This window comes from Meriones unguiculatus, chromosome 14 (genome assembly GCF_030254825.1).
Source record: "Meriones unguiculatus strain TT.TT164.6M chromosome 14, Bangor_MerUng_6.1, whole genome shotgun sequence".
In the NCBI taxonomy this organism is placed as follows: domain Eukaryota; kingdom Metazoa; phylum Chordata; class Mammalia; order Rodentia; family Muridae; genus Meriones; species Meriones unguiculatus.
The window spans coordinates 13,634,279-13,657,507 of NC_083361.1; the positions used below are offsets into that span (position 1 = coordinate 13,634,279).

At 53.4% G+C, this 23,229-nt stretch overlaps 2 protein-coding genes and 1 long non-coding RNA gene across 8 annotated transcripts; 1 reads left to right on the forward strand and 2 right to left on the reverse strand.

Moving 5' to 3' along the window:
• Positions 1-1,469: 1,469 nt before the first annotated feature.
• On the reverse strand, positions 1,470-11,427 carry Znf771 (zinc finger protein 771). Of its 4 annotated transcripts, none has more exons than XM_021635884.2 (3): positions 11,273-11,427; positions 10,756-10,902; positions 1,470-2,452 (listed from the first exon to the last, which is right to left on the reverse strand). In XM_021635884.2, exons 2-3 carry the CDS (start codon positions 10,891-10,893, stop codon positions 1,640-1,642), a joined length of 951 nt encoding a protein of 316 aa, XP_021491559.1. In that variant the 5' UTR covers positions 10,894-10,902; positions 11,273-11,427; the 3' UTR covers positions 1,470-1,639. The 4 variants fall into 4 exon arrangements, with proteins under 4 accessions (XP_021491559.1, XP_060222801.1, XP_021491562.1 ...); XM_060366818.1 differs by having other exon boundaries at positions 10,756-10,915; XM_021635887.2 differs by lacking the exon at positions 11,273-11,427 and adding an exon at positions 7,397-7,548 and having other exon boundaries at positions 10,756-10,892.
• Positions 11,428-11,601: 174 nt separating this feature from the next.
• LOC132647148 (uncharacterized) lies at positions 11,602-15,980 on the forward strand. Of its 2 annotated transcripts, none has more exons than XR_009585439.1 (3): positions 11,602-12,559; positions 14,246-14,332; positions 14,436-15,980. It is a non-coding gene; the product is annotated as an uncharacterized LOC132647148 (long non-coding RNA). The 2 variants fall into 2 exon arrangements; XR_009585440.1 differs by having other exon boundaries at positions 11,602-11,833; positions 12,351-14,332.
• Positions 15,981-16,669: 689 nt separating this feature from the next.
• Znf48 (zinc finger protein 48) lies at positions 16,670-20,942 on the reverse strand. Of its 2 annotated transcripts, none has more exons than XM_021635880.2 (2): positions 20,811-20,942; positions 16,670-19,248 (listed from the first exon to the last, which is right to left on the reverse strand). In XM_021635880.2, the coding sequence occupies exon 2, from the start codon at positions 19,229-19,231 to the stop codon at positions 17,453-17,455; it is 1,779 nt and encodes a 592-aa protein (XP_021491555.1). In that variant the 5' UTR covers positions 19,232-19,248; positions 20,811-20,942; the 3' UTR covers positions 16,670-17,452. The 2 variants fall into 2 exon arrangements, with proteins under 2 accessions (XP_021491555.1, XP_021491554.1); XM_021635879.2 differs by having other exon boundaries at positions 20,780-20,927.
• Between the last annotated feature and the right edge of the window lie 2,287 nt (positions 20,943-23,229).

Below are 23,229 nucleotides of genomic sequence, written 5' to 3' on the forward strand. Positions count from 1 at the left end.
CTGTAGCCCCCCTCATTTGTCTTTGGAGCTCTGGCTCCTAAATTTTTCTACACTTAATTTTTTTGTTTCGTTTTGTTTTTGTTTTCCAAGGTGAGGGTGTCTGTCATGGTTCAAGATGAGGTTTCTTTGTTTAGTCCTGGCTGTCCTGGAACTAGGTCTGTAGACCAGCTTGGCCTCAAACTCGGTTCCACCCGCCTCTGCCTCCTGAGTGCTGGGATTAAAAGTGTGTGCCACCACTGCCCAGCTAGATAAATCTCGAGGTGCTGGAGAGATTGCTCAGCAGTGAAGTGTAATTGCTGCTTTTGTGTTTTGTTTTGTCTTTTTATTGAGAAAAGGTCTCCGTATTGTTGGCCGGCCTGGAGTTTGCTATCTGGACCAGGCTGGTCTTGGGCTCATAGAGATCCATCTGCTCCCAGGTGCTGAGGTAAAGGTGAGCATCACCTCCCTCAGCTCGTAATGTTTGTGCATAGGACAGAAGTCGTGTTGCTAAGACACATCAAAGCAGCTTACAAATCTCTGTAGCTCCAGGTGCCTCTTCTGGACTCCGTAGGCACCTGCGCTCAAGCACCCACAAAGCCACACACTCAAAACTTAAAAACAGAACCAGTACTTCCAGGCTTATGAGATGGCTCATCAGGTAAAGTATTTGCCATCAAGCTAACACCTGAACTCTATTCCTGAGGTCCACATGGTGGAGGAAGAAAACCAGTTCCTGCAAGTTGTCCTCTGACCTCCATACACACACACACCATGACACACAGTAGCCCCTCCCTTTGGGGCGTGGTGTTGCATGCCTAGAACACCTGTGATCCCATTAAAGAAGTTGAGGCAGAACGACGCAAGTTTATGTATGCTTTGCCTATGTGTGTCTGTGCACCGTGTCAGTGCCTGTGGAAGTCCGAGGGCTTTGGATCCCCTAGAACAGGTTAAGCCACCGTGTGCGTGTGCTTGCGATGGAACCCAGATCCTCTGCAAGTCCAAATACTGGAGAAGAGTCACTGTCTAGCCAACCCATCACAGTTGTGAACATTGGATTGTAACCTTTTGATCGCCGGTTTCCTTGCCCCTGCTGTGCCACTTATTGTCTCCAGAAGTGGAGCCAAGCTGAGGTTTGGAGCTAGCTGTGGGGCGCACATCTGTAACCTCAGGATTCAGGAGGCAGGAAGAGGGTCCCCGAAAGTTCAACACCAGCCTGTGTCAGTTTAGGGTCATATATCGAGACCCTAAACGGGGAGCTTTATACCTACATAGATCTAGTCACACAGCCCCATTTCTCTCTCCTTTGCGTTGACCCCCAAAGGCTGCAGAGCAGTCGTCTCGTCATGAGCACATCCGGTTTACGGCTCGGGACTGAGGCAGGGCCAGCCGGGTGTGTGATTCCCCGGATCGCAGGGACCCCTTTAGGCCAGCTGGTTCCACGGTGCCTGTCCTCCCCCTTCCCACCCACCTCACTTAGACGCACCGTGAGGTGAAGATAGAATACTTTATTCACTCAGAAGGGCCAAGGGAATGTGGCTGGGGACGGGGCACGGTTTCCGGGGACCCCGGCAGGGCACTCCCTGTCGCCCAGTCCTGGAGCGCCCCGACCAAGGTGTGGGCGAGGAAGGAGCCCAGGCGCCCTCCGCTGCCCCGCCGTGGCTCAGCTGCCCTCGCACTCCGGGCAGCGCTCGGTGGGCGTGGCGGCTGTGGCACTGGCGGGGAGCTTGAAGTCTCGGCCGCAGCCCGCGCAGATGTAGAGGCGGCGCCGCATGTGCGCGCGCCGGTGGCGGATGAAGTGCGAGCTGAGGCGGAAGCGCCGGCCGCACTCCGTGCACGGGTAGGGCCGCTCGCCCGTATGCGTGCGCGCGTGCTCCGCCAGGTTAGAGCGGTGGCCGAAGCGCCGGCCGCACACGGCGCAGCGGTGCGGCTTCTCGCCCGTGTGCACGCGCCGGTGCTTGGCCAGCGCCGAGCTCTGGGCGAAGCGCGTGCCGCAGTCGGCGCATGCGTACGGGCGCTCGCCCGTGTGCGTGCGCCGGTGGCGCGCCAGGCACGAACTTCCGCCGAAGGCTCGTCCGCAGTCCGGGCACGCGTAAGGCTTCTCGCCCGTGTGCACGCGCAGGTGCTGCGCGTAGTTGGAGCTCTGCGCGAAGCGCCGGCCGCAGTGCGCGCAGGCGTACGGCTTCTCGCCCGTGTGCCGCCGCCGGTGCTGCCGCAGGTTCGAGGCGGCCGAGAAGCGCTTGTCGCACTCCGGGCACTGGTAGGGTCGCTCGCCCGTGTGCGTGCGGCCGTGCTTGGTCAGCGCCGACTTCTGCGAGAAGCAGCGGCCGCACTCGGTACACGCGAAGGGGCGCTCGCCCGTGTGCGTGCGCGCGTGCTTGGCTAGGGTGGAGCGGCGCGCAAAGGCGCGGCCGCAGTCCGGGCACGCGTGGGGGCGCGCCGGGTCGGCCGACGGCGCTGGCATCTGGCTGGCAACCTGCAGGGAGAGGGAGGACAGGTCAGCCTTAAGAGGCCCCGGGGGAAACCTCGGGTTCCGGCACGCTGCTAATTCTTGGAGCCTCAGTTCCTCCGTCGGTGAAATGGGCAACTATGCCCGCCTCCGGGATCGTGCGCCTTTCACGACTTCAAACGTTACAGCGCCGGTGGCATTACAGTTATTTGTACTAATTCGTTACATCTATTGGCCACGGCCCAGGTCCTCGGAGTTAGAGGCACTGGGATCTGACATCAAATAAAAAGTGCTAGGTGTCTTGTGATGCCATTCCTGTGGAGGTGACACAGGAGGATCAGGAGATCCAGGCCAGCCTGGGCTCCATGTGGAGACAATGCTGGCAATGTAGCAGTGACAGAGCTTGCCTACCGTCCTGCTGACAGGGGGAGTGCTGGGATGCAGCGGAAGAAGACACTTGTGATAGGAGAAGTTATCAGAAGGGAAACAGGAGGACTTCTTACTTCAGGACCCGGGCCACAGGACGGACCCGGCTTTTACTGTGAATGAGTTAGAGAACCACAATAAAGGGTCCTCCATCAGGAAAGCGAAGGCATGCTTTGGGAACCCGAATGAACGGAAGACAGAAGAGAAAGGACAGCAGCTGGAGCCTACTGAGGAGAGGCACTGCACTCATCTGACCGAAGGCCAGCTGGCCTAGCTAAGCTCAGGAGAAGCGGAGCCAGTGGGATGTTGGTTTCTTTATCACTTTACAGTTTGAGATGGGAGATGGCAACAGACTGGCCTCGAGGGATGAGGACTGAAAATGACTGGGGTTTAGTGAGGTCTGCTTGTCTCTCCTCTGATTAAAGGCCCCAGGGGACCCAGGTTAAGGTTCAGAAACTGCACAGGTGGAGTTGCCATTTCCAGAGGGAACCAGGTAAGAAGACAGACCAGCCTGGGGCTGTATGCAGCAGGGGCTGGAGAGGAGAGGTTTTCAGCCTATAAATGGTCATTCAAGCCTGGAGTCTTAAGAGATCACCAGGGGAAATTGGAGCAGCCAGCTGGCAAGTGTGGGCAGAAGCCAGGACAGGGACAGCTTGGCTAGGACCAGACTTTTAAACTTTTTGAGCAAGCACTTTAAGCTGTGAAGAAAAAGCCAAATGTTGCTCTGACGCCTCAAGTTCTGAAGCTTGAAATGAGTTAGGCTGGACTTCTAGAGATAAAAATCAGGAAAAGGAAAGAATGCTGTGTAAGAAGCAGGTGAGGGGAAACACTTTGTACTAAAGAGTGAAGAGGGATACTGAAGGCACATTACCCCTTTCTAACAAAAGAAAAGCACCACGTATAGATGGCTGAAAGCGTGGCACAACTTCCTGTCCGTGGAGGAAGTTTGAGGATAGACATAGGAGAGGATGGGAGGGGGGGGGGGAGTCATCCCCTGGTCAAACAGACAAGCAGTGTTAACAAGCGGTTAACATTAACTCGTGCTGGCCCTGGTGGTGCGAGCCTCTGACTCCAGCCCTCGGGAGGCAGGGGCAGAAGGGTCTCTGCCAGTTTGAGGACAGCCTTGTCTATATAGCAAGTATCAGGACAGTCAGGATTACAAAGACCCTATCTTAAAAAACAAACACACATACAGAAACCTACATTAATTCATGATAAAGAATTCCGTCTACCACCACCCTCCCTTTGAAGAGGAGACACCGTAAGAAGCAGAAAGTGACGGAGAGCAGGCCCTTCCCTTTCAGAAACTTTAGAGCTCCCTGGGGGCCGTCAGTCCTTTACCATGAGAACCTGACTGTGCGCCAGGTAGGGTGGCACATGACTTTAATCCCGCCCTCGGGAGGCAGAGGCGGGTGCATCTCTCGTGAATTTAAGCCAACTGTGTCTACATAGTATTCTAGGTCAGCAAGAGTTACATAGTGAGACCCTATCTCAAAACAAGACAAAAACATAAATCAAAAAATAGATAAATAAAGTGGCTTTGAACTCAAACTAGAAAATAACCATTTGGGAATTTAGCAATCGGCTGAGAGAACTCCGGTTTTAATAATAACAACAGACCTCCCTTAGCTATGGCTTGACTCTCCCCAGTTTCAGCTGCTAGCTGTCAATCATGGTCTGAAAATACTAAACGGAAAATTCCAGAAATAAACAATTTGTAAGTTTAAAACAACTTTTATTATAGTATATTGTTATATTTTATTATTGTTAAACTCTTACTGCACCTAATTTGGAAATTAAACTGTATCATAGATATATACCTAAAGGAAAAAACACAGGCCAGGCATGACCGCACGCCTGTAGTCTCAGCACTTAGACCGAAGCAGGAGGATCACAAGTTCTTGGCCAGCTTGGAGAGTATAGCAAGAACCTGTCTCAACAACTTAAATACAATATATATAAAACCATTCAAGGTTTCAGGCAGTCATGGCAGGGTGTCTTGAAATGTACTCCCTGAAAGGAGCTTCTGTAATGAAGATGCCAGGCTTTGACGGCATTGCTTTACGAGTGCCATCACAGTAAATCTTCCTGTCGCCTCTCAGTCAGGTGGGACAGTATTTCACTGTAGCTCAGGCCAACCTCATACTTACGGACACTCCTGCTTCTGCCCCCTGACTATTGGATTACAAGTGTGTTTTGGCATGCAGGGTTATTTTGATTGTTTAGAGAGGTTCTTGCCTTGCCTTATAGCCCAAGCTGGCCCGGAACTTGAAATCCTCCTCCCTCCATCGGCTGAGTCAGGGATCACAGGGTTACCTCCTGACAGCAGAGACCACCACAGCTTAGAGACTGAGCTGACAAAGCATGAGGAGGTGCCACTCTCCCCTGAACTCATAGCTAGCATGGGACACAGGGTCCTAAGTCTCCATCTTTCTCCGAGAAAGCTTCTAAGTTAAAGTACTGTAGGAGGTCCAGTCTGAAGTACTGCAAAGCCACACTTTCTCCCTTGCCCTGGTTTTGACATCACTGAGTCTGTTTCTACCTAAGGCCACTGTGGAGATGACCTTTCTTTTAGGTCCTTCTTCCCAGCACCCGCCTCTGAGTCAGCGCTGCCCAGCCTGGGGACCTCCTCACACTGGCTTCTCTTGTGAGAAGGAAATCTTTCCCATTAGTCAGGCTCATTGTCTCCAGCACAGGAGGAGGGGCCTCGGGCACCTGGAGGAGGAATGCGGTAATGGTCTGGTACAGCTCTGAGACATAATAAGGCCCGAGGTAGTGACCTTTGTCCTAGCACTTGGGTAGCTGAGGCCCTTGCCTCATGAGCTTGAGGCCAGCCCGGGCTCTACAGTGAGATCCTATCTCAAAACAAAAGAAGCAAATGAAATTTTCACAATCCTTGTGTTAGGTACTTCAGCCCCATCACATAAATGAAGAAATGAGACACAGACATCAACTATTACCACCAACATCAACTATTACCCAAGGCCATATAGCTAACAAATGGCAGAACCAAGGACTCTGTCAAGTCTGTCTGTCTTGGCCATGTGAAGCCACGGAGGCAGCTTGTGTCCTCCCCAAACCCTCAGTCCAAATCTTCCTCTCTTCCTACGAAGTGTAAAACCCAACCGCCAAAGGCAAGCTCCTTACTACAGGATGTGGCTCACGGGCCAGCCACATCAGAATCCCTTGGCACTTGTGAAAAATACAGTCTCAGGCTGGGGATGAGGCTGTTTGTAGAAGGCTGTTTATCAAACAGGAACCCCAGGCCTAATCCCAGCATGGCACACACAGGCCATGGTGGCACGCAACTGTAATCCCAGCTCTCAGAAGGATCAGAAGTTCAAGGCCAGCTTCCACTCTACAGGGAGTTCCAGCAGGCTCCATGCGTGTAATTCCAGCATTTGTGAGGTAGAGGCAAGAGAACGAGGAATTCCAGTTATTCAGCTGTACAGGGCTTACGGGCAGCCTGAATCTCAAGCCTCACTCAAGATTTAGTGTCATAATCTTCCTTTTAGAGGTTGAAGAGATTGCTCTGTGGTTAACAGCACTGCCTACTGTAGCAGAGGACCTGGATTAAGTTCCTAGGATCTACACTGTAGTTCACAAGTATCTGAAACTTCAGTTTCAGAGGTTCCGACACCCTCCTCTGGCCTCTGTGGGAACTGCACAGATGGACTACACAGGCACACATGCAGGCAAAAAAACTCTTTTGAGACAGGGTTTCTCTATGTAGCCTTGGCTGTCCTGGACTCACTCTGTAGACCAGCCTGGCCCTGAACTCACAGAGATCCACCTGCCTCCCTGTGTGTTGGGATCACCGGCGTGCACCACCACACCCAGCAGTTTTTTGATCTTCATAGTATGCTGGTGATATAGTCCAGTGGTACCCAATATGCACAAGAGCCTGACTCCAGTCCTAGCGACCTACCTGCATGTTTAAAACGAAGCCCAGACACCTGTAGTGGATAGTAATGGCACACACCTGTAACCCCAGCCATCTGGAAGCTGAAGCAGGAGGACCACAAGTTCAGAGTCTTGTCTAAACACTATACACGACCTGTCTGAGTAAGTAAGAAATTTCAAAATTAAGCAGTCTAAGCTGGAGGTAAGAAGGTCTACAGCCAGAGGAAGCAGGCGGAGAGCGGAGAAAGCACCCGTGACTGAACCACCCAGGAGGGCTCAGGATCCGGCGTTTCTGAAGCTGGTGCTAGGCTGGTAAGGACACTGGTTGCTAAACTTGATGATTTGAGTCCCTAAGTAGAAGGAAAGGAACAACTTCTGTAAAGTTGTCTTCTGACTGCCACAGGTGCCATGGGACCCACTAGACCCATACACACACTCACACAAATAAATATGAGTTAAAATTCAGACAGATCAGAGTTTGGCAGGCAGGCAAAGACTCCTCCAAACTCCAAACTCCAGGCCTATTTTCCTCCAGTGCTGGGGGATGAACCTATACGCTCGGCTTTACCACTAAGCTACATCCACAGCCCCTTGAGGCCTGTTTTCAACAAGGAACAGCCATGGCTGACAGATACCACTCACAGTTGGCTGGTGCTGGGTGCCACACCCCAGACAGGCACTTGCTTTGTGGCCCATGCTGGCCTGGAGCCTGGAGTCCTGCCCTGGCCTCCCGTGCGCTGGAACGGATTACAGGTATGCAACGCCATGCTGGCTGGAAGGCACTTTAGAGATAACTGGTGTGTACACAGAGAAAAGAGGGAAGGAAGGCCACAGAGTGAATCACTGAGCTAGCTTGGCAGAGGGCCAACTCTGGCTGTGCATAACCTTCAGGCAGCTCACCCTCCTTCTAATCCACTTACCCACACCCAAGACTGACATTTGATGATCTGTCTGTCTGAGGCAGGGTCTCTCTACATAGTCTTGGCTATCCTGGAACTCGATATGTAGACCAGGCTGGCCTTGAACTCACAGAGATCCTGTCTCTGGCTCCCAAATGCTGGGTTTAATTGTGTATACCACCATGCCTAGCACACTCAGTGATCTTATTGTCCATTTTACATTTGGAGAAGCTGAGGCAAAGTAAGTAAATGGTAGAGCTAGGATTTGATTGCTACCCAACACTATACAGTCTGGCCCAACTGACCTTTTATCACTTACACGCTAAACCTCCATTATCCCTCAGCTTCAGCTAGTTCAGTGACAGTATCCAAACACCAACACCCTCTCCCCTTACAGCTGCTGTTACTTCAAAGCAGACCAACAGGCTCTGGCAGCCAATTTTTGGTGGGGTGGGGGTGTTTTTGTTGTTTTTGAGATAAGGTTTCATGTAGCCTGTGCTGGCCTCAAACCCGCTATATAACTGAGAGTAATTTTGAGCTTTTAACAAATCTATGATGTGCATGAATGTTTTGCCTGCATGCTTAGTGTCCCTGGAGACAAGGAGAGGGCACTGGATCTCTTGGAACTGGAGTCACAGATGGTTGTGAGCCACCAAGTGGGTGCTAGGAATTGAACCTGGGTTCTCTAGAAGAGGAGCGGGCGCTCTTGACTCCTGAGCCATCTCTCTGGCCCCAACCTTGGACTTCTGATCCTCCTTTGTCTACCTCCCTAGTACTGGGCCCACAGTCCATGCCACCATGCCTGATTATGTATACTGGGGATCAGGACTTTCTATATGCCAGGCAGGAGCTCTATGGAATGACACACCCCCAGCCCGACAGTGGTTCTTTTAAATAGAAAATCTAATCATTTTCAACAGTTGGCTTAAGACTTCCCATGTCACAACAAGATAAAACGCAGTATGGCTGAGCTGCTCCCCTATCCTGCTTAACAGCCTTTTACACTCGGTCCCTAATGAAGCCTTCCTGGTGTCGCCCTGAGCCTTTGCTCTTGCCCTTCCTCCACCTCTGCTTGTCACCTCACCTCCCACTCACCGAACACCCCCCCTTCAAGTCTTTCCCACTGCCTAGATAGTTTGCTTTCACTCTGTCCAATGCCCAAAAAAAGAAAAACAACCAAAAAAAAAAAAAAAACCCAAACAAACAAACAAACAAACAAAACCTCCGATAAAAATGAGCTGGGAGGCCAGCAAGATGGCTCAGCAGGTAACAGGGCTCATCCTGTAGCCCTGAAGAACCAGGTTCTGTCCCTGGAACCCATGGTGGAAAGAGAGAACCAATTCCCAGAAGATGTCTTCTGGCCTCCACGTGAGTGTCTGTACGTATACGGACAAGCACGCACACTCACACAAAAGCAAACGTAACGGTTAGAGCCGGCTGTCGTGGCGCACACCTTTGATCCCACTCGGGAGGCAGAGGCAGGTAGATCTCCACGTTCCAGGCCAGCCAGGGCTACACAGAAAAACCTTGCAAACAAACAACAAAAAATAGTTGGGGAAAAAAAAATAGTTGGGCCTTGTACCCCTCGGTGCTGTGAAGGGAGGCTCAGTGAGCGAGGCCTCATCAAAGGGATGAGGAGGACAGTAATGGCGCAGGCACCTGTTGTCCTCATGCAGCTTTGGCCATATTCACAGATACACTCACCCTCACTCCCAAGGGAAAAACTGTGGAACGATCTATACAACGTTTATGTGCAAGACACAGCTCTAACTCGTGTACTCACTCAGTCCTTACATCTCCAAGAGGTAAATGCTGTTATAAGCTCCCTTTTACTAATGAGGAAACTGAGGCATGGAGACGAAGCCCAATAGCTTCTCTTAGGCCTGAAATCCCGCTCAATTAACAGGAAGGCTGAGGTCAATGGATTGCCTACCCGGGCTATAAAATCAGTTCCGGGCCCGCCCGGGCAACGTGGTTTGGGACCCTGTCTCAGTGGAAAGGGGCTTGGCGAAGGCACAGAGATGTGCAAAGCCTTGGCTCAGTCTTTAGTACCACAAGAAAATTAACGAGAGCGACAGCCTTGGCAGCTGCTACATAGATGATAGACAGGGAAGTCCTCACTTCGCTCTAGAGCTCTAGGTCCTTCATGTTCAAACCCAAGGGGGAAGCAGGTACCCACAGGGTCTGAAAGGCAGGCTAGACTAAGGTGATAAGCCAAGAGAGCTGGAAAAAAATAGAACTTCATAGTTAATTTACAGTGGAGAAGGTCTAAGAGAGCAGGTCCTTTTTCCCACCAACTCCCAATGGCCCCTGGGAGGTGGGCCTTGAAACCCACGGGAGGGAGAGCCTTCCTGCTGAAGACAGGCAGGGACAGCCCAGGGTCCTGGCGGCTCTGGGAAGTAGAACAGCTGCTAGCAGTTAAGGCAGACTCTGATTTACTCTGATGTCTTTAAAACCTTCGGATGAAGAGCCAGATTCCCAGCCTGGTCTGCTGACCAACCTGCCTGGAGCCACGCTGCAGTATGAGGGCGCTACGGCCCGCAGTTCTCCACTGGCAGGGCCATTATTCCTGTCTGGGGCAGTCACTTTCCACCTTTGAGATCTTAGGTCAGTTACCAACTGTCCTGTCTTAAGACTCAGTTCCTCACCTGTAAAATGGAGTCAATCCTACCAACAAACCAGACCGGAGAGGTTTAGAATAGCATCTGACGCACAGTAAACTATGCAAAAGTTAGCTGCTGCTACTGTCGCCTGACCTCACCTTCCCTCACCTCTGAGACTGAATTTTGCTCCCACCTCTGGCCTTCACTACCGTCTGGACTCAGGACACGGGACTGTGAGTTGAGGGACATCACGATGCACGGGGCCTGAAACCACTCAGTTTGGTGCCTCAAGGGGCGCTTAGCCCAGCGCCTGGCTCTCAGGGTGGGCCAAACATCTGTCGGATCAGGTGGGGGCAGTGGAGAGAAGGACGGGCTAATCCCGAGGCTCTCCATCTGAGATCCAGGAGAAGGTGGGGGCCGGATTTCTGACTTCGGTCTGAGGGGCGCTGAACCTGGCGCAGGTTTGAGGGCGGGGGTGGGTTCAGGGCGTAACACGTACCTCCTTGTTGTCCACAGGGATCTTGAGTTTCACCACCTCATACTTCTCCTCACCCTCCTCCTCCTCACCCTTCACCAGCAGCACCATCTCCTCCTGCATCTCTTCCTCCTCCTCCTCTGCCTGCTGTTCGCCAGGCATCTTGGTGTCCTGAGGCGGGGCGCTGGATCAGAGGCTCAGGACCCGCCCCCCGCCCCCACCCCCACAGTGGCCCCGGCCCAGACAAGGCGGTGCAGCCGTGGCTTCCCCCGCCCTGCCCAGGCTCGGAGTCTAGTCCTCTCCCATCCACCCCAACCCGGCCCCACACTCCGGCACTGCCCAGGGCCCAGCTCGGAAGACACCCGTTCACCCCACTCATCCCGACATTCAGGGCCCCGAACAGTTCGAATCTTCAGCTCCCGCGAGTTGCCACCCTCCTCGCGCTGAGTCACTCCCCGGAGCCTGGGTCGGCCACCCGAGCGCTAAGGGACTGGCTGGAGGCCAGCTGGAGCGGAGGCCCTGGGGTGGGGTGCGCACTCACCAGCCCGAGGTTCGGCGCTCGTGCGGCCCCGGGCCTGGGCGAGGGGCGGTTGGGTGCTCAGCGCAGGCCGCGGCTCCGGAGGCGGGGGCGGGGCGGGGCCCCAGGGGCGGCCATTCATTGGCTCGCACGCCTGGCCCCGCCCCTAGGGGAGAGGCCGGAGGCCAGGGCTTCTGTCCCTAACCGCCCCAGGAGGGGGAGCGGGGACTCCGAGGTGTCGGCGGTCCGGAAGCTCGTAAGGAACGCCAGAGGCCTGGCCGGGCCTGGAAGGCCCCGCAGCCGGCTTCCGACCACCCCCAGCCGCCCTCCGCCCCGCTGCTGGCTCTCCGAGCCCCGCCGTGACGGCTGCGCCCGCCTAGGCCACGTGCGCCCCCGCGGGCCTCTCGCTGGCGCCCCGCCTGGACGGCGGGCCCTGTTGCCTCCTCTCCTCTCTCCCCTCCCTTCTGCGTCCCCGTCCCTCTTCGCGTGTGCCGGCCTGCCGGACAGCCCGCGCACGGCCCAGCTCCGCGGCTGCCCAGTCTGCCGTTGCTGACTTTGGAGTCAGCGTCTCGCTGTGTAGCCCTGGTTAGTTTCGAACTAGTGGCGAGCCTAGTTCCAGTTCTCTCTTCCCCCCCCACCCCCACCCCCATGCCCAGAGCACAGCCGTGCCTGGCTTTTGTACATATTCGCGTCAGTTTCCTGACTGTTTTACCCACTTGGTCACATTTGCTCAGCACAAAGGATCACGGCCCTGCCTCACACATGCACTTACTTCACCAGGGCTCAGGGAGGACTGATTTGCCTAAGTTATACAGTGAGGAAGCATTTCTGACAACTGGTAGTGTAGGTGGAAAATTAGCCCAAGGTCAAGTCCAGTCTACAATAATACAGCACTATCTCACTATCTTGCCTATCCTTCTCGGTATTTTTAGCTGGCACGGTGCCACTCAGCACTGGGGAGGCAGAAGCAGGTGGATTTCTGCAATTTGAAGCCAGGCAGGCCTGCACAGTGAGACTCATATATATATATATATAAAGTAAAAATTTGTTAAAAGAAAGGAAGGAGAGAGATTAGAGCAGAGAGGACCATTTTGTTTTAAAGGCTCGCTTCCGATGCTGCCAAGGGCATCTATGGACACCCATGGACATCAGCTCCTCGTGGGACTGGGAACAGAAATTTGAAGTCGGTGTGGTGGCTCACCTCTGTGACCCAAGTTACTCTGGAGGATCGTGAGTTCAAAGCCAGCAAGACAGAAGACTCCATTTCAAAACGAAAGGCTAAACAGACTGAGCGGGGACGCACAGCCTGAGGTAACTGAAGAGGCTGCTGTCTGTGTGTGTTGGAAGCTGTCTCCTGATGGTCGGAATGCTCCTTTGCAGTTAAACGCTTTTTATTTATTTTTTTTTTAAGTTAAGGTTTAAAAAGCTATGCCTGCGTGTGCACACAGGCTTGCAGGTGCCTGAGCAGGCCGAAAGAAGGTGTCCGATGTCCGGAGGTGGAGCTGAGGGCAGTTGTGAGGCTGCACAGGGGTGCTGGGAACCAACCTTTGTTCCCCTGAAAGAGCAACAAACACTTGACAGGCGAGGCAGCTGTCCAGGTCCTAAAAGGGTTTTTTTTAAATATGTATTTGTGTGTGGCTGAGTACATGTATGTGTACCACATTCCTGCAGGAGCCCCCGGAGGTCAGGAGAAGGCCTCAGATCTCCTGGAGGTGGGCTAACAGATGGTCGCGGGCCACCACATGGGCACTGGGAAACCGACCCAGGTCTTGTGCAGGAGCAGTAAAGGCTCCTGCCACTGAGCCCTCTTTCCACCCCAGTTAAATATTCTTAAAGTGGCAGTTAGGTTCTGGCTGCACCAGAAACTGCTGCCGTTCGGCACTTTGCCAAACGTGTGTACCAAGGAAGGTCTCCTCTGTAGCACTCTTTGTAAAACTACAAAACTACTTTATTTGGGCTGTTTAGGCCTCAACCTCTCTTCCAACTTCCCAACCCTATGTAGTCCTCTTACTGGGGAAAGAGGACTGACTTCTCCCAGCTGTTTAGGGTCGAGGGGTTCTCTTAGGGCTCTACCAATCTCCACCAGCAGCAGTCTCCTCAAAGCTGCTGTGCCCTGAAGCGTTTCTCCCCATCTGTCTGCTCCAAACCACCATACAGTCTGTCTCTCTGGTCTTTCCAAACTGCGACACGCCACCCCCCCATGACACAGCCCATTTTCTGTCTCTGGGCTCTCAATTTATATGCCTAGAACATGCCCCTCCGCTTGTTGTGTGTGGTAAACTGTGATCAGCTGGCAAAGATCACCCTCCACACATGACAGTTAACAGGTGTGGACAAACTATAGGCCAACTGAAATCCCACACTTGGAATTAAAACAAAAACATGAGTTTACAAACAACCTAAAACTTTCATTACAGATCTCCTTCATTACATTGTTTGCACTGTGGTTTTGATTCTTCCCCCTCCACGTTTGTGGGCTTTTCAAGAGTAACGTGCAGAGAAATAACCTGAAAAGGTCTGATCCATCATGAGGAGAGGGGGAAAGGGAGGCATCTTAGACCCATGAATATGGCTTCTGCCTCAGAATCTTTATTAAAATGTAAAAATCCGCAAGGCAGGACACAGCTTACCTCAGCCATTTTGGATCTGGCCTCTTCAGATCTCTACATTTTAACTGTCTCAGCTAAATTCTCAGTGGAGGAAAAGAACAGAGAACAATGCACTCTGTAAAAAGCAATGCAAGTGGGAGGCCTAACGCTTAACGGGAGTTGATGAGCCAGCCTGCCTCCATCTTAGGTTTGAAAGCCATCTTACAGTAAAGACAAAACTAGGTCCATTCCTGTTTGATTCAATCTGATTCTCAAGGCTTGGGTCGTGCCCCACATGTCACCTTAACTGCAAATGGTTCCGTACTGCCTGTGCCAGGAAATGTCAACCATGCCTTTGTTCCAAAAAGTTGTTTATCACCATCTTGCAGCCCTACCTTTGTTTCAAAAGGTTGTTATGACTAGCTGGAACTCTGACTACTGAAGAACCAGCCTGCCTGCATCTTAGGCTTAAAAGCCATCTTACAGTAAAGACAAAGTAAGTTCATTCCTGTTAGTGACTAAACCTCGGTTTCTCAAGGACTAGGCTATGCCTCACCTGTAACCTTAACTACAAATGATTCTGTTTTCGCTTGTTCCAGGAACGGTAATCACGCGTTTGTTTCAAAACATCGCTTACAACTATCTTGCAGCCCTCCCTTTGTCTCAGAAGGCTGTGGCCACCTACGAGTGCCTGTTAGGACCACCTGACAGTCATTTTTGTTTCAGGAGGCCCGGATGACCTCTTATGCTTACGTTTCTACTGCTCTTTCCCCACCTATTTTGCCTGCCAAATCCATTTGAAAAACCTCTGCCCGAGTTATAAAAACCTTGTCTTCCTCCTGTCCAGTACTGCCCTCTTGAACCTGCCTTAGGGAGAGGCAGCCCATGTAACATGAAAATCTTTGGGACTATCAGAGGTCTGCTGCCTCCCTCTTTTAAAAAGATTTCAAAATTTTCTGTGTATGAGTGTTTGCTTGCATCTGTGTGTGTGATGAGTATGGCAGAATTCAGAGGGCATCAGATCCCTGAAGACAAGCTAGGACTGGTGTGCAAGCCGCTGTGGGTACTGGAAGAGAAACAGGTCCTCTTCACCCCTGAGCCGACTGTCCAGCCCAGGAGCTTTCTTTCCCTCTCCCTCTCTTTTTTTAAGATTTATTTTTTATGTATATGATGCTCTAGCTGCATGTACACCTGCACGCCAGAAGAGGGCATCAGATCCCAGTACAGATGGTTGTGAGCCACCATGTGGTTGTTGGGACTTGAACTCAGGACCTCTGAAAGCAGACAGTGCTCTTAACCTTTGAGCCATCTCTGCAGCCTGATGACAGGGTTTTCCATGGAGCAGTGACATGGCCTGACAAAAATTCACAGTTTTACTGGAGTCTGCTTGGATAAAGGAGACAAAGCATAAATAAATATATATAATATCTTCCAAAAGACCCTCAAAGGGCTCCATTCAAGGCCAATGGGGTGTTTACTCACTGAGATGCACAAGTCTCTAAAAAGCCTGGGGGAGACTGCAAAGTTCCAGGGTTTTGGGTATGCAAGCACCTTCATAAACGTTTGAAACAATTGATTTCTGTGAAAGCCAGTCAGATGGCTAAGATCTTGGGAGAACTTCTCTGACTTCCTGAACAATTGGCTGAGTTACCAGATCTGGCAGGGACTTGCCAAATAAGCTGAATGGAACTAAAGATTCCTGCCATTGGACAATTAGTTTGGCTCCTTCCTGACTTTTGGCACTTAGAACAAGATATACACCTGCTTCCTGCTCCCAAGGAAGTTTTGGTGCTGGAGAAATAGCAGAAATCTTAAAGGCCTCGGGGAACGGGTCTTCCAGTATCCCTTGCTGATGAATTACCACCCAGACTTTCTGAACCTGTACCGGGGAGGTCGGCAACATCCTGCCAGGGCTACTCATCACCAGGCCCCCAGTCACTAGCCCTCCTTCCCTGGCACCTGTTTTCAAGGGTCTAGGTAGCTAGATTCAGTTGACACACCTGAAGACTTAATTTTCTTTGGCTCTGGATCTCACTTGATAGCCCAGCCTGTCCCAGGTCCAAGTGATCCTCCTGCCTCATCCTCCTCAATCCTGGGATTACAGCCGTGGCACCTTCCTCCAATGAAAGCAGCTATGTTTTCTGAGACAATCTTTTATTGGATGGACTTAAAAGAGGGATTCCTAAAGAACCATGGCTGGGGGATGTGTGTTGACATCATGTTCTTGTGGAATGTATAGTTTACCCTTGTTCATTCAAATGCTGATTTCCCTACCCCATTGTCTGGTTTCAATCCAGACATTGCATTGTGATGCTTATTCTAAGCATCACTTGTCTCAAGTTTGTGTAAACATGCCACCATTTGTTCTTTGTATTGTCAATAAAACAACCAGCCCAGTGCTGAGCAATGGAGAGTACAGGGTGGGACATCCTGGTTGGAGGGGAGGAGAAGGAAGTGAGTGGGAGGGTAGGAGAGCAGAGATTGGCGGAGGACTTGGAACCATGAGGAGAGATGAACCAGACCTAAGATTTGACTAAAAGCAAATGGGTGAAATCTGAATGGGAGGAAACCACGTGGACTTGGAGGTGAGGATACAGTGACTATTGCGCAGAACTGTGCTCTAGGTTAATTAAATAAATCCTAGTCTCTGTGTGCTGATTTGGGTATACAGCTGATTTAGGAATAACCAGATTAACTAAAGGATAAATCAATAATAAATATTAATATTCAACAATAGATTTGCCTACAACAATTTCCTAAACCTACTTCAATCCTTGCTGGGGTTTGTATTTATTCATGTACACACACACATATATACATACACACTCAAACCTCAGACAAGGGACAATTTATTAGTAAGGAGACAGACACTTAGCTGTGGAGACTTGAAGCTTCTCTGGCCTGCACTGGCCCTGCCCTTGCTCGGCAAGCTGGTCTTTGCAGATGTCCACGATGACCTAGGCTTTGTATCCAGACTGGAAGCTCTGAATGCCCCCGCTAGTTCTGCTCTATTTCATCAGTGCCCCAGTGTCAGGGTGGGAAGGGCCCTCAACAGCGCAGATTCAAACCATGTCCAGTGATCCACAGGTCAAGGTGGCTTCCCACCTCTACCATGGCAATACTTCCCCTTCAGGGTGGTCAAGATGCCCCTGCCTTGTTTTAACACCTCAAATTCAAATTATCTGTTCTCCCAGCCTAAAGTTGGCAGGATCAAGGTTTTTTTGTTTGTTTTTTGTTACAACATGTAGTCCTTGCTGACCTAGAAATCTCTATGTTGATCAGCCTGGCCATGAATTCAAGAGAATTGCCTGCCTTTGTCTCCTGAGTGCCGGAATTAAGGGCTGTACACAACTGTGCACAGCTGAGGGATGAGTTAAGAAAAGGCAGCAGGGTTTTAGTGAGTCCAGCTTGTCAATTTTAAACTATTGAGTGCCTGCTCTGTGCTAGGCAGTGTTCTAGCAGCTCATACTGGCAAGGTCCCAGCACCTACACAAGATAGTTTCCTGAGCATGAAGGTTATGGTCTTTAATCTCTGTTTCTATCTATTCTCGTCCCTCCCACCGTTTCCCAGGCTCCTCTCTGACACCCTGGGCCTCCACCCTCCCTAGACTCCCCATCACTCTATTCCCGCTGGCGACTCCTCCTGGAGGGGCCTTGGCTGGTCATCCGCTACCCCAAAGGGCCGTAAGACCAGATGCCCACGCTGGTGCTTGATCCGAGCAGAGCTGTCTGCAAAGCCCTTGCCACACTCGGCACATTTGTATGGCTTCTCCCCGGTGTGTGTACGCCTGTGTTTGACCAGATCCGAGCTCCGGGGGAACTCTTTCCCACAGAAGCCACACACGTGAAGCTGGCTGGGTCCAGAGGGCTGTCCCCGCACCCGAGCCTGAGGGACCACGGGTACAGGGCCAGGAGGGTTATGTGGCCGCAGGAGAGTAGACGGCGGCGGCGGCCTGGTGCGCTCGCCCTGGTGGGTTCGGAGGTGCTTGACCCGGGCGGAACTGTCAGCGAAGCCCTTGCCGCACTCGGGGCAGAGGTAGGGTTTCTCCCCTGTGTGCACTCGGTGGTGTTTCACCAGATCGGAGCTCCGTCGGAAGCCTTTGCCACACTCGGGACACTTGTGGGGTTTGTCGCAGGCCAGCGGCGGGGGTGGCTCCCCCGCCTGGGGACCCCCAGGCTCTGCCTCCAAGCCAGGCAGGCCGAAGGGCCCATCGCTGGAATGTGAAGGGCTTCGAGGCGTCACTGAGGGGCTGGTGCCATCAGGGGGTGGTGGTGGGTTGGGGATGAGGAGGACCACGGGATAGCCTGAGCAACTCAAGTCCTGAGGCTCCTCCACGTGGGTAAGGCGGTGACGAAGAAGGGTGGAGCTGAGGCTGAAGGTCCGGTTGCACTCCGGGCAGGCGTGAGGCCTCTGGCCGCTGTGGGTGCGGAGATGCTTCACCCGGGCGGAGCTGTCGGCGAAGCCCTTGCCGCACTCGGGGCACAGGTATGGCTTCTCCCCCGTGTGCACCCGCAGGTGCTTCACCAGGTCCGAGCCCCGGGCAAACTCCTTGCCACACACGTCACAGGCGAAGGGTTTGGGTCCCAGGTGACTGCGCTGGTGGCTCAGCAGGCTGCAGCTCAGCACGAACCTTTTGCCGCAGTCGGGGCACACGTACGGCTTGTCCTGGGCCTTGGGCCTGCTGGGAGCTGCTGGAGCTGCCGGAGCTGGCTGCCGGCGGGGAACCGCGGGCCGGGGGACCTGCTCCCCCCTGTGTGTCCGCTGGTGCTTGATGCGGGCGGAGCTGTCCCCGAAGCCCTTGCCACAGACGCCGCACTTGTAGGGCTTCTCGCCCGTGTGCGTGCGCTGGTGCTTCACCAGGTCGGAGCTCTGGCGGAAGCTCTTGCCGCACTCCCCGCAGATAGTGGGGCGCTCGCCGGCAGGAACCCGGGATCGAGGCATCCTGGGAGGCCCCGGGGCTGCCGGCCGGACCCGATAGGCCTTCTCGCCAGTGTGAGTCCGCTGGTGCTTGATGCGGGCGGAGCTGTCCCCGAAGCCCTTGCCACACACGCCGCACTTGTAGGGCTTCTCGCCCGTGTGCGTGCGCTGGTGCTTCACCAGGTCGGACATCTGCCGGAAGCTCTTGCCGCACTCGCCGCACACCGCAGCTCGGTCATTACTGCCCTGCCCCCAGCGCGGCTCTCCCAGGACCTGGGGGCCCGGGTCTCCGGGCTGGCGCTTTGCAAGGCCTTCTCTGTGGAGCCACAACTCCTCCCCCCAGCTCTGCAGGTCCTCAGGCTTGAGGGAAGCACTTTCTATCTCGTGGCCGGCGGCTAACTGGTCCTCTTCCTTGAACTCTGAGCCATCCCTCTCCTCTAGAGTGGGTTCAAACTCATTCCCCGGAGAGGCCTCCATGCTCTCACTCCCTAGACCTGGGAAAAGAAAACAGAATTATACGTCTACCCGTCGGCTCAACCTCACCTTTCCTTCTGGTGCTGCTGGAGTGGAACCTGGGGCCTCGACCCTTAGTGGTAAACTCCGGTAATTTCCCCAGTAAGACTTCTTGAATGCTGTTCCATCTCCTGAACTGTCTCCCTCCCTGCTGAATTTAAGGAGCACTAATTACCTGTCTCTCAGTGATCATAAGTGCTACCGTGCTAGAGCTGCAGCTGGGACGGGGGGTTTCCAGGACTTGCCCGGGCTGGCCTTGAACCTTCAGTCCTGCCCGACATGGTGGCACATGCCTCTAATCACGGCGTTGGGGAGGCACGACTAGGCAGAGCTATTTCAAGGCCAGCCAAGAAGGCTACACAGTAAGAACCTGTCTCAAAACAAAGCCTTTTCTCAGTACCACCACCTCCTGGCTGACTGTGTTTTAAATCAACAACCACTAAACTAAACAAATTCTATTAATAATATTAGTCTCTTTATTTTACGCTCCTTGAAACAGAGAATTAAGGTAAAATTTTTTTTCTTTTCTTTTTTTTTTTTCGAAACAAGGTTTCTCTGTGTACAGAGGTTGTCCTGGAGATCACTGGGTAGACCCGGCTGGCCTCAAACTCACAGAGATCCCCCTGCCTCTGCCTCCTGAAAGCTGGGATTCAAGGCATGTGCCCACTACCATATGAAAGTTAGGAGAGAACAGCCAAGTTCCTGTCCACCCAAGCCTGTGTTACCTTACACTGTCTGTTTCAAAAACCTAGTATGTAGTCTTCCTACTGAATCCCTGTCTTTTGTTTTTCCCACCAGTTTTTGAGACTGTCTTACTGTCCAGGCTGGCTTTGAGTTTCCACCCTGGTGGGATTACAGGCCCGTGTCACTAACACACACCCCTGTAACTTCAACGATCCTGTATACTTACTTCCCTACAGACAGACAGATACGGGGGTGGTAGGAGGGAAAAGACAGAGTGGCAAGGAGTCTAACTGCGGGTTCGGAACAGCTCCGCTGTCCCAAAAGAGGCAAGAGATAAGTAGTCAAGGACAGGCATCCCTCTGCAGCAACAGAGAAAAACCACGAAAAGGAATGCGGTTCCGTGGGGGAAAGAGATTAACCTGAGCACGCAAGGTTTGTCCTTAACGCTAGGTTCACTAAGGCTTTCAACTACTAGAGAGCAGGAAGGCTGGAGGAGGTTGAGAGGGCAGCCAGGACCAGGGCTGGATTTACACCAGGCTGGCTGCAGAATGCACGCTGCTGGGGAAAAAGCGTGTGTGTGTGTGTGTGTGTGTGTGTGTGTGTGTGTGTGTGTTTGGGGGGGCACACAACTGAGCCCGGAGGCCTGCAGCAGGGTTGAGGCAAGTAAGGATGGGGGAGGGCCGGGGGGAGGGGAGAGCGTGGGGGAGGGTGCCCCTCCCGGCCTGGCACACAGTAGGTGCTCAGAAACGTTGGCTCCTGCCCCTCAGATTTTGCCCTGCGGCCCCTTCACCCACGTCCGACTTTCCCGGGCCCCCGGACACCCATTACCTGTGGGCGCAGCGCCGGCCGCCGCCCTCACCTGTGCGGACGCCTCTCAGCCGCTCCCAGTCCGCGGAGCTCGGCGCCCCGGGGCGGTGTCGCGCGCGCGGCACCGTGGGCCGGCGACCCGGGCGCGGCTCCGGCGATCCCCGGGCCCCGAACGCCCGCCGTCCGGCTCCCAGGGGCGCAACAGGGCCCCGGCGGCCAGCGGCGGGGATGCGGGCTCCGCGCCGCGCCGCGCCGCGCCGGGAGGGGGCTCGACCCACGTCCCAGGCGCCGCGGGGCGGGACGGGAAGCGGAAGCGCGGGCCTCGGCGAGCCGCTCTAGGACCCGGAGGAGCCGGGGGCTCCGTGGCGGCGGCGGGGACCCCTTCCAGCGGGGCCCCGCGGCGCGCCTCCTCGCCTCGTCCGGATGGCGCGCCGGCGCCCGGCTGGCCGCGTGGGACAACCGGAAAAGAGCCCGGGGACGGACGGAGTGGGAGAGACCGAGGCAGACAAAGGACTACAAAGACCCGGCGGGCGGGGCGGGACGACGAGGTGGGGGGGGGCAAAGCCCAGCTTGGGGTGGGGGCTGGGCTGGGGGCGCCCAGGCCGAGCCCTAGCCCGCCAAGTCCTAGCCTAAGAGCCTGGACGCCAGAGACGATGCGCAGAGACCCAGTACCGGAGACAAAGAGATTGAGAAACAGATAAGGGAGGCGTCAGTTGGTGCGAGCAGAGTCAGGGGCCCCTCAGAGGCGGGGGGCCTGCAGAGGAACGGGCGGGAGTCGGAACAAAGGACGGCAGGCGGAGACAAAGGTGGAGAAACAAAGAAAGGCAGCCGGCTCCGGCAAGCGCAGGGAGGGATTGAAGACTTAGACCCTGCCTCCATCTTGCTGGGGCCGTTGGCCGGGGGACCCGGGCCCTGCAAGCCTAACCCCAGGATTTTGTGTCGTAGGCAGGCTTTCCTTGGTAGCGGTGCGTACGCAGCAGCCTTCGGGGCTGCCGCAGAAGAGAGGGCTCACGGGGTCTGTATCAGTTCCCATGCACTAGCATCTTACGGTCAAGGCAGAAGTTGGAGATGAAGTTCAGACACGCCTCGTCTGCGCCTCTCGCGCGCTACCAGTTTTAAAAGAGAAGCATCCAGATCATTAGGCACAGAGACCTCGGGGCCAGTGAGGCTCCCTGGGAAAGGTGGTTGTTACCGAGCTTGACACCCCGAGTTCTATGTAGGGAACCCATGTGGTTGGAGAGTGCAAGTTGGCCCTGACCCCCACGTGCACTCGGGCAATCCGCCCCCGACCCGTTACTCCAAATTTTAATAACTAAAAATAAAATAAAATAAACCTAAAAATGGATGGGTCCTGTTAATCCCAAAGACAGGAGGAGAAAGACCACCGACCCAAATCATCATGGCCAAGGAAATCAAAGAAAGCTCTGTAAATTCACGTACACTGGCTGCCTGCTCCTAAGGTGTGTTCAAAAGGTCAGCCTTAGACTGGAGAAGATTTTTAATAGTTCGGGGCGGGGGGGGGGGGTTCCAAGTGGAGGATTTGGCAGGCAAATAGGCGGGGTTACAGCCGAACAGAAGGATGTGGTTATAATAGAGCAGTTATAACAAGGTAGTCATAACAACAGGTGGGTATTAACAGCCTTTTGAAACAAAGGTACGGTTGCAAGAAGGTCATAACGATTTTTTGGAACAAAGACATGGTTGCTATTTTCTGGAACGGGGCAATATAGTACCATTTATAGTTAAGGTTACAGGCGGGGCATATGTTAGGAACTACCCACACTCCAGAACCCAGCCTGCCTTCAGAGACCCAGTGCCAGCAGCCACATCATCACAGCCACCGTATTCTTTATAAAGCCGTTGTTAGGCCCAGCATGAGCCTAAATATAAGAAGGTATGAAGAGAACCCAGGAGACTAGTCATCCATCACTGCAAAATCGCAAGAGGTGTATTTTTACCATTGCGCAATGGGGTCACCCCTGCTGGTCAGCTAGGAGTGGCACCGGGAGACAAAGACCCTAGGTTTTTAAAAGGCAGAAGGTGGGAATCTCCTGGGGTTGCTATCTTGGCAATTTAAGATTGGAGGAGGTGTTTAACTTTTAAAATAATTGGTTGGTTCTGGGCACCCTTAGGTCCAGTCAGTCCTGCCGTAAATATGTGATCTCCAAGTCAGTTTGGAATTTCTTGCCATATGAGATATAGCCATAGTTAAAGGTGGGAGAGTGACTAATTCATGCCGTGTCTGTTCTGAGGAGTGGGGGTTTCAGGCTTTGGATCAAAGGTCAGGAGCTATGCAGGGGAAGGATTGGGGTCATTTGGCCTGGTTTCCAAACAAAGCTCATCTCACAGGCGCCAGCCGGTGATTTGCTTTTTCTCTTCCTTATCTCTGCCCTCACAGATGGCTGATGTCAGGAACTTTTACATTCCTCGGCTCTCTGGAGAAGCACTAAGAGGCTTTAATTAACATGGGC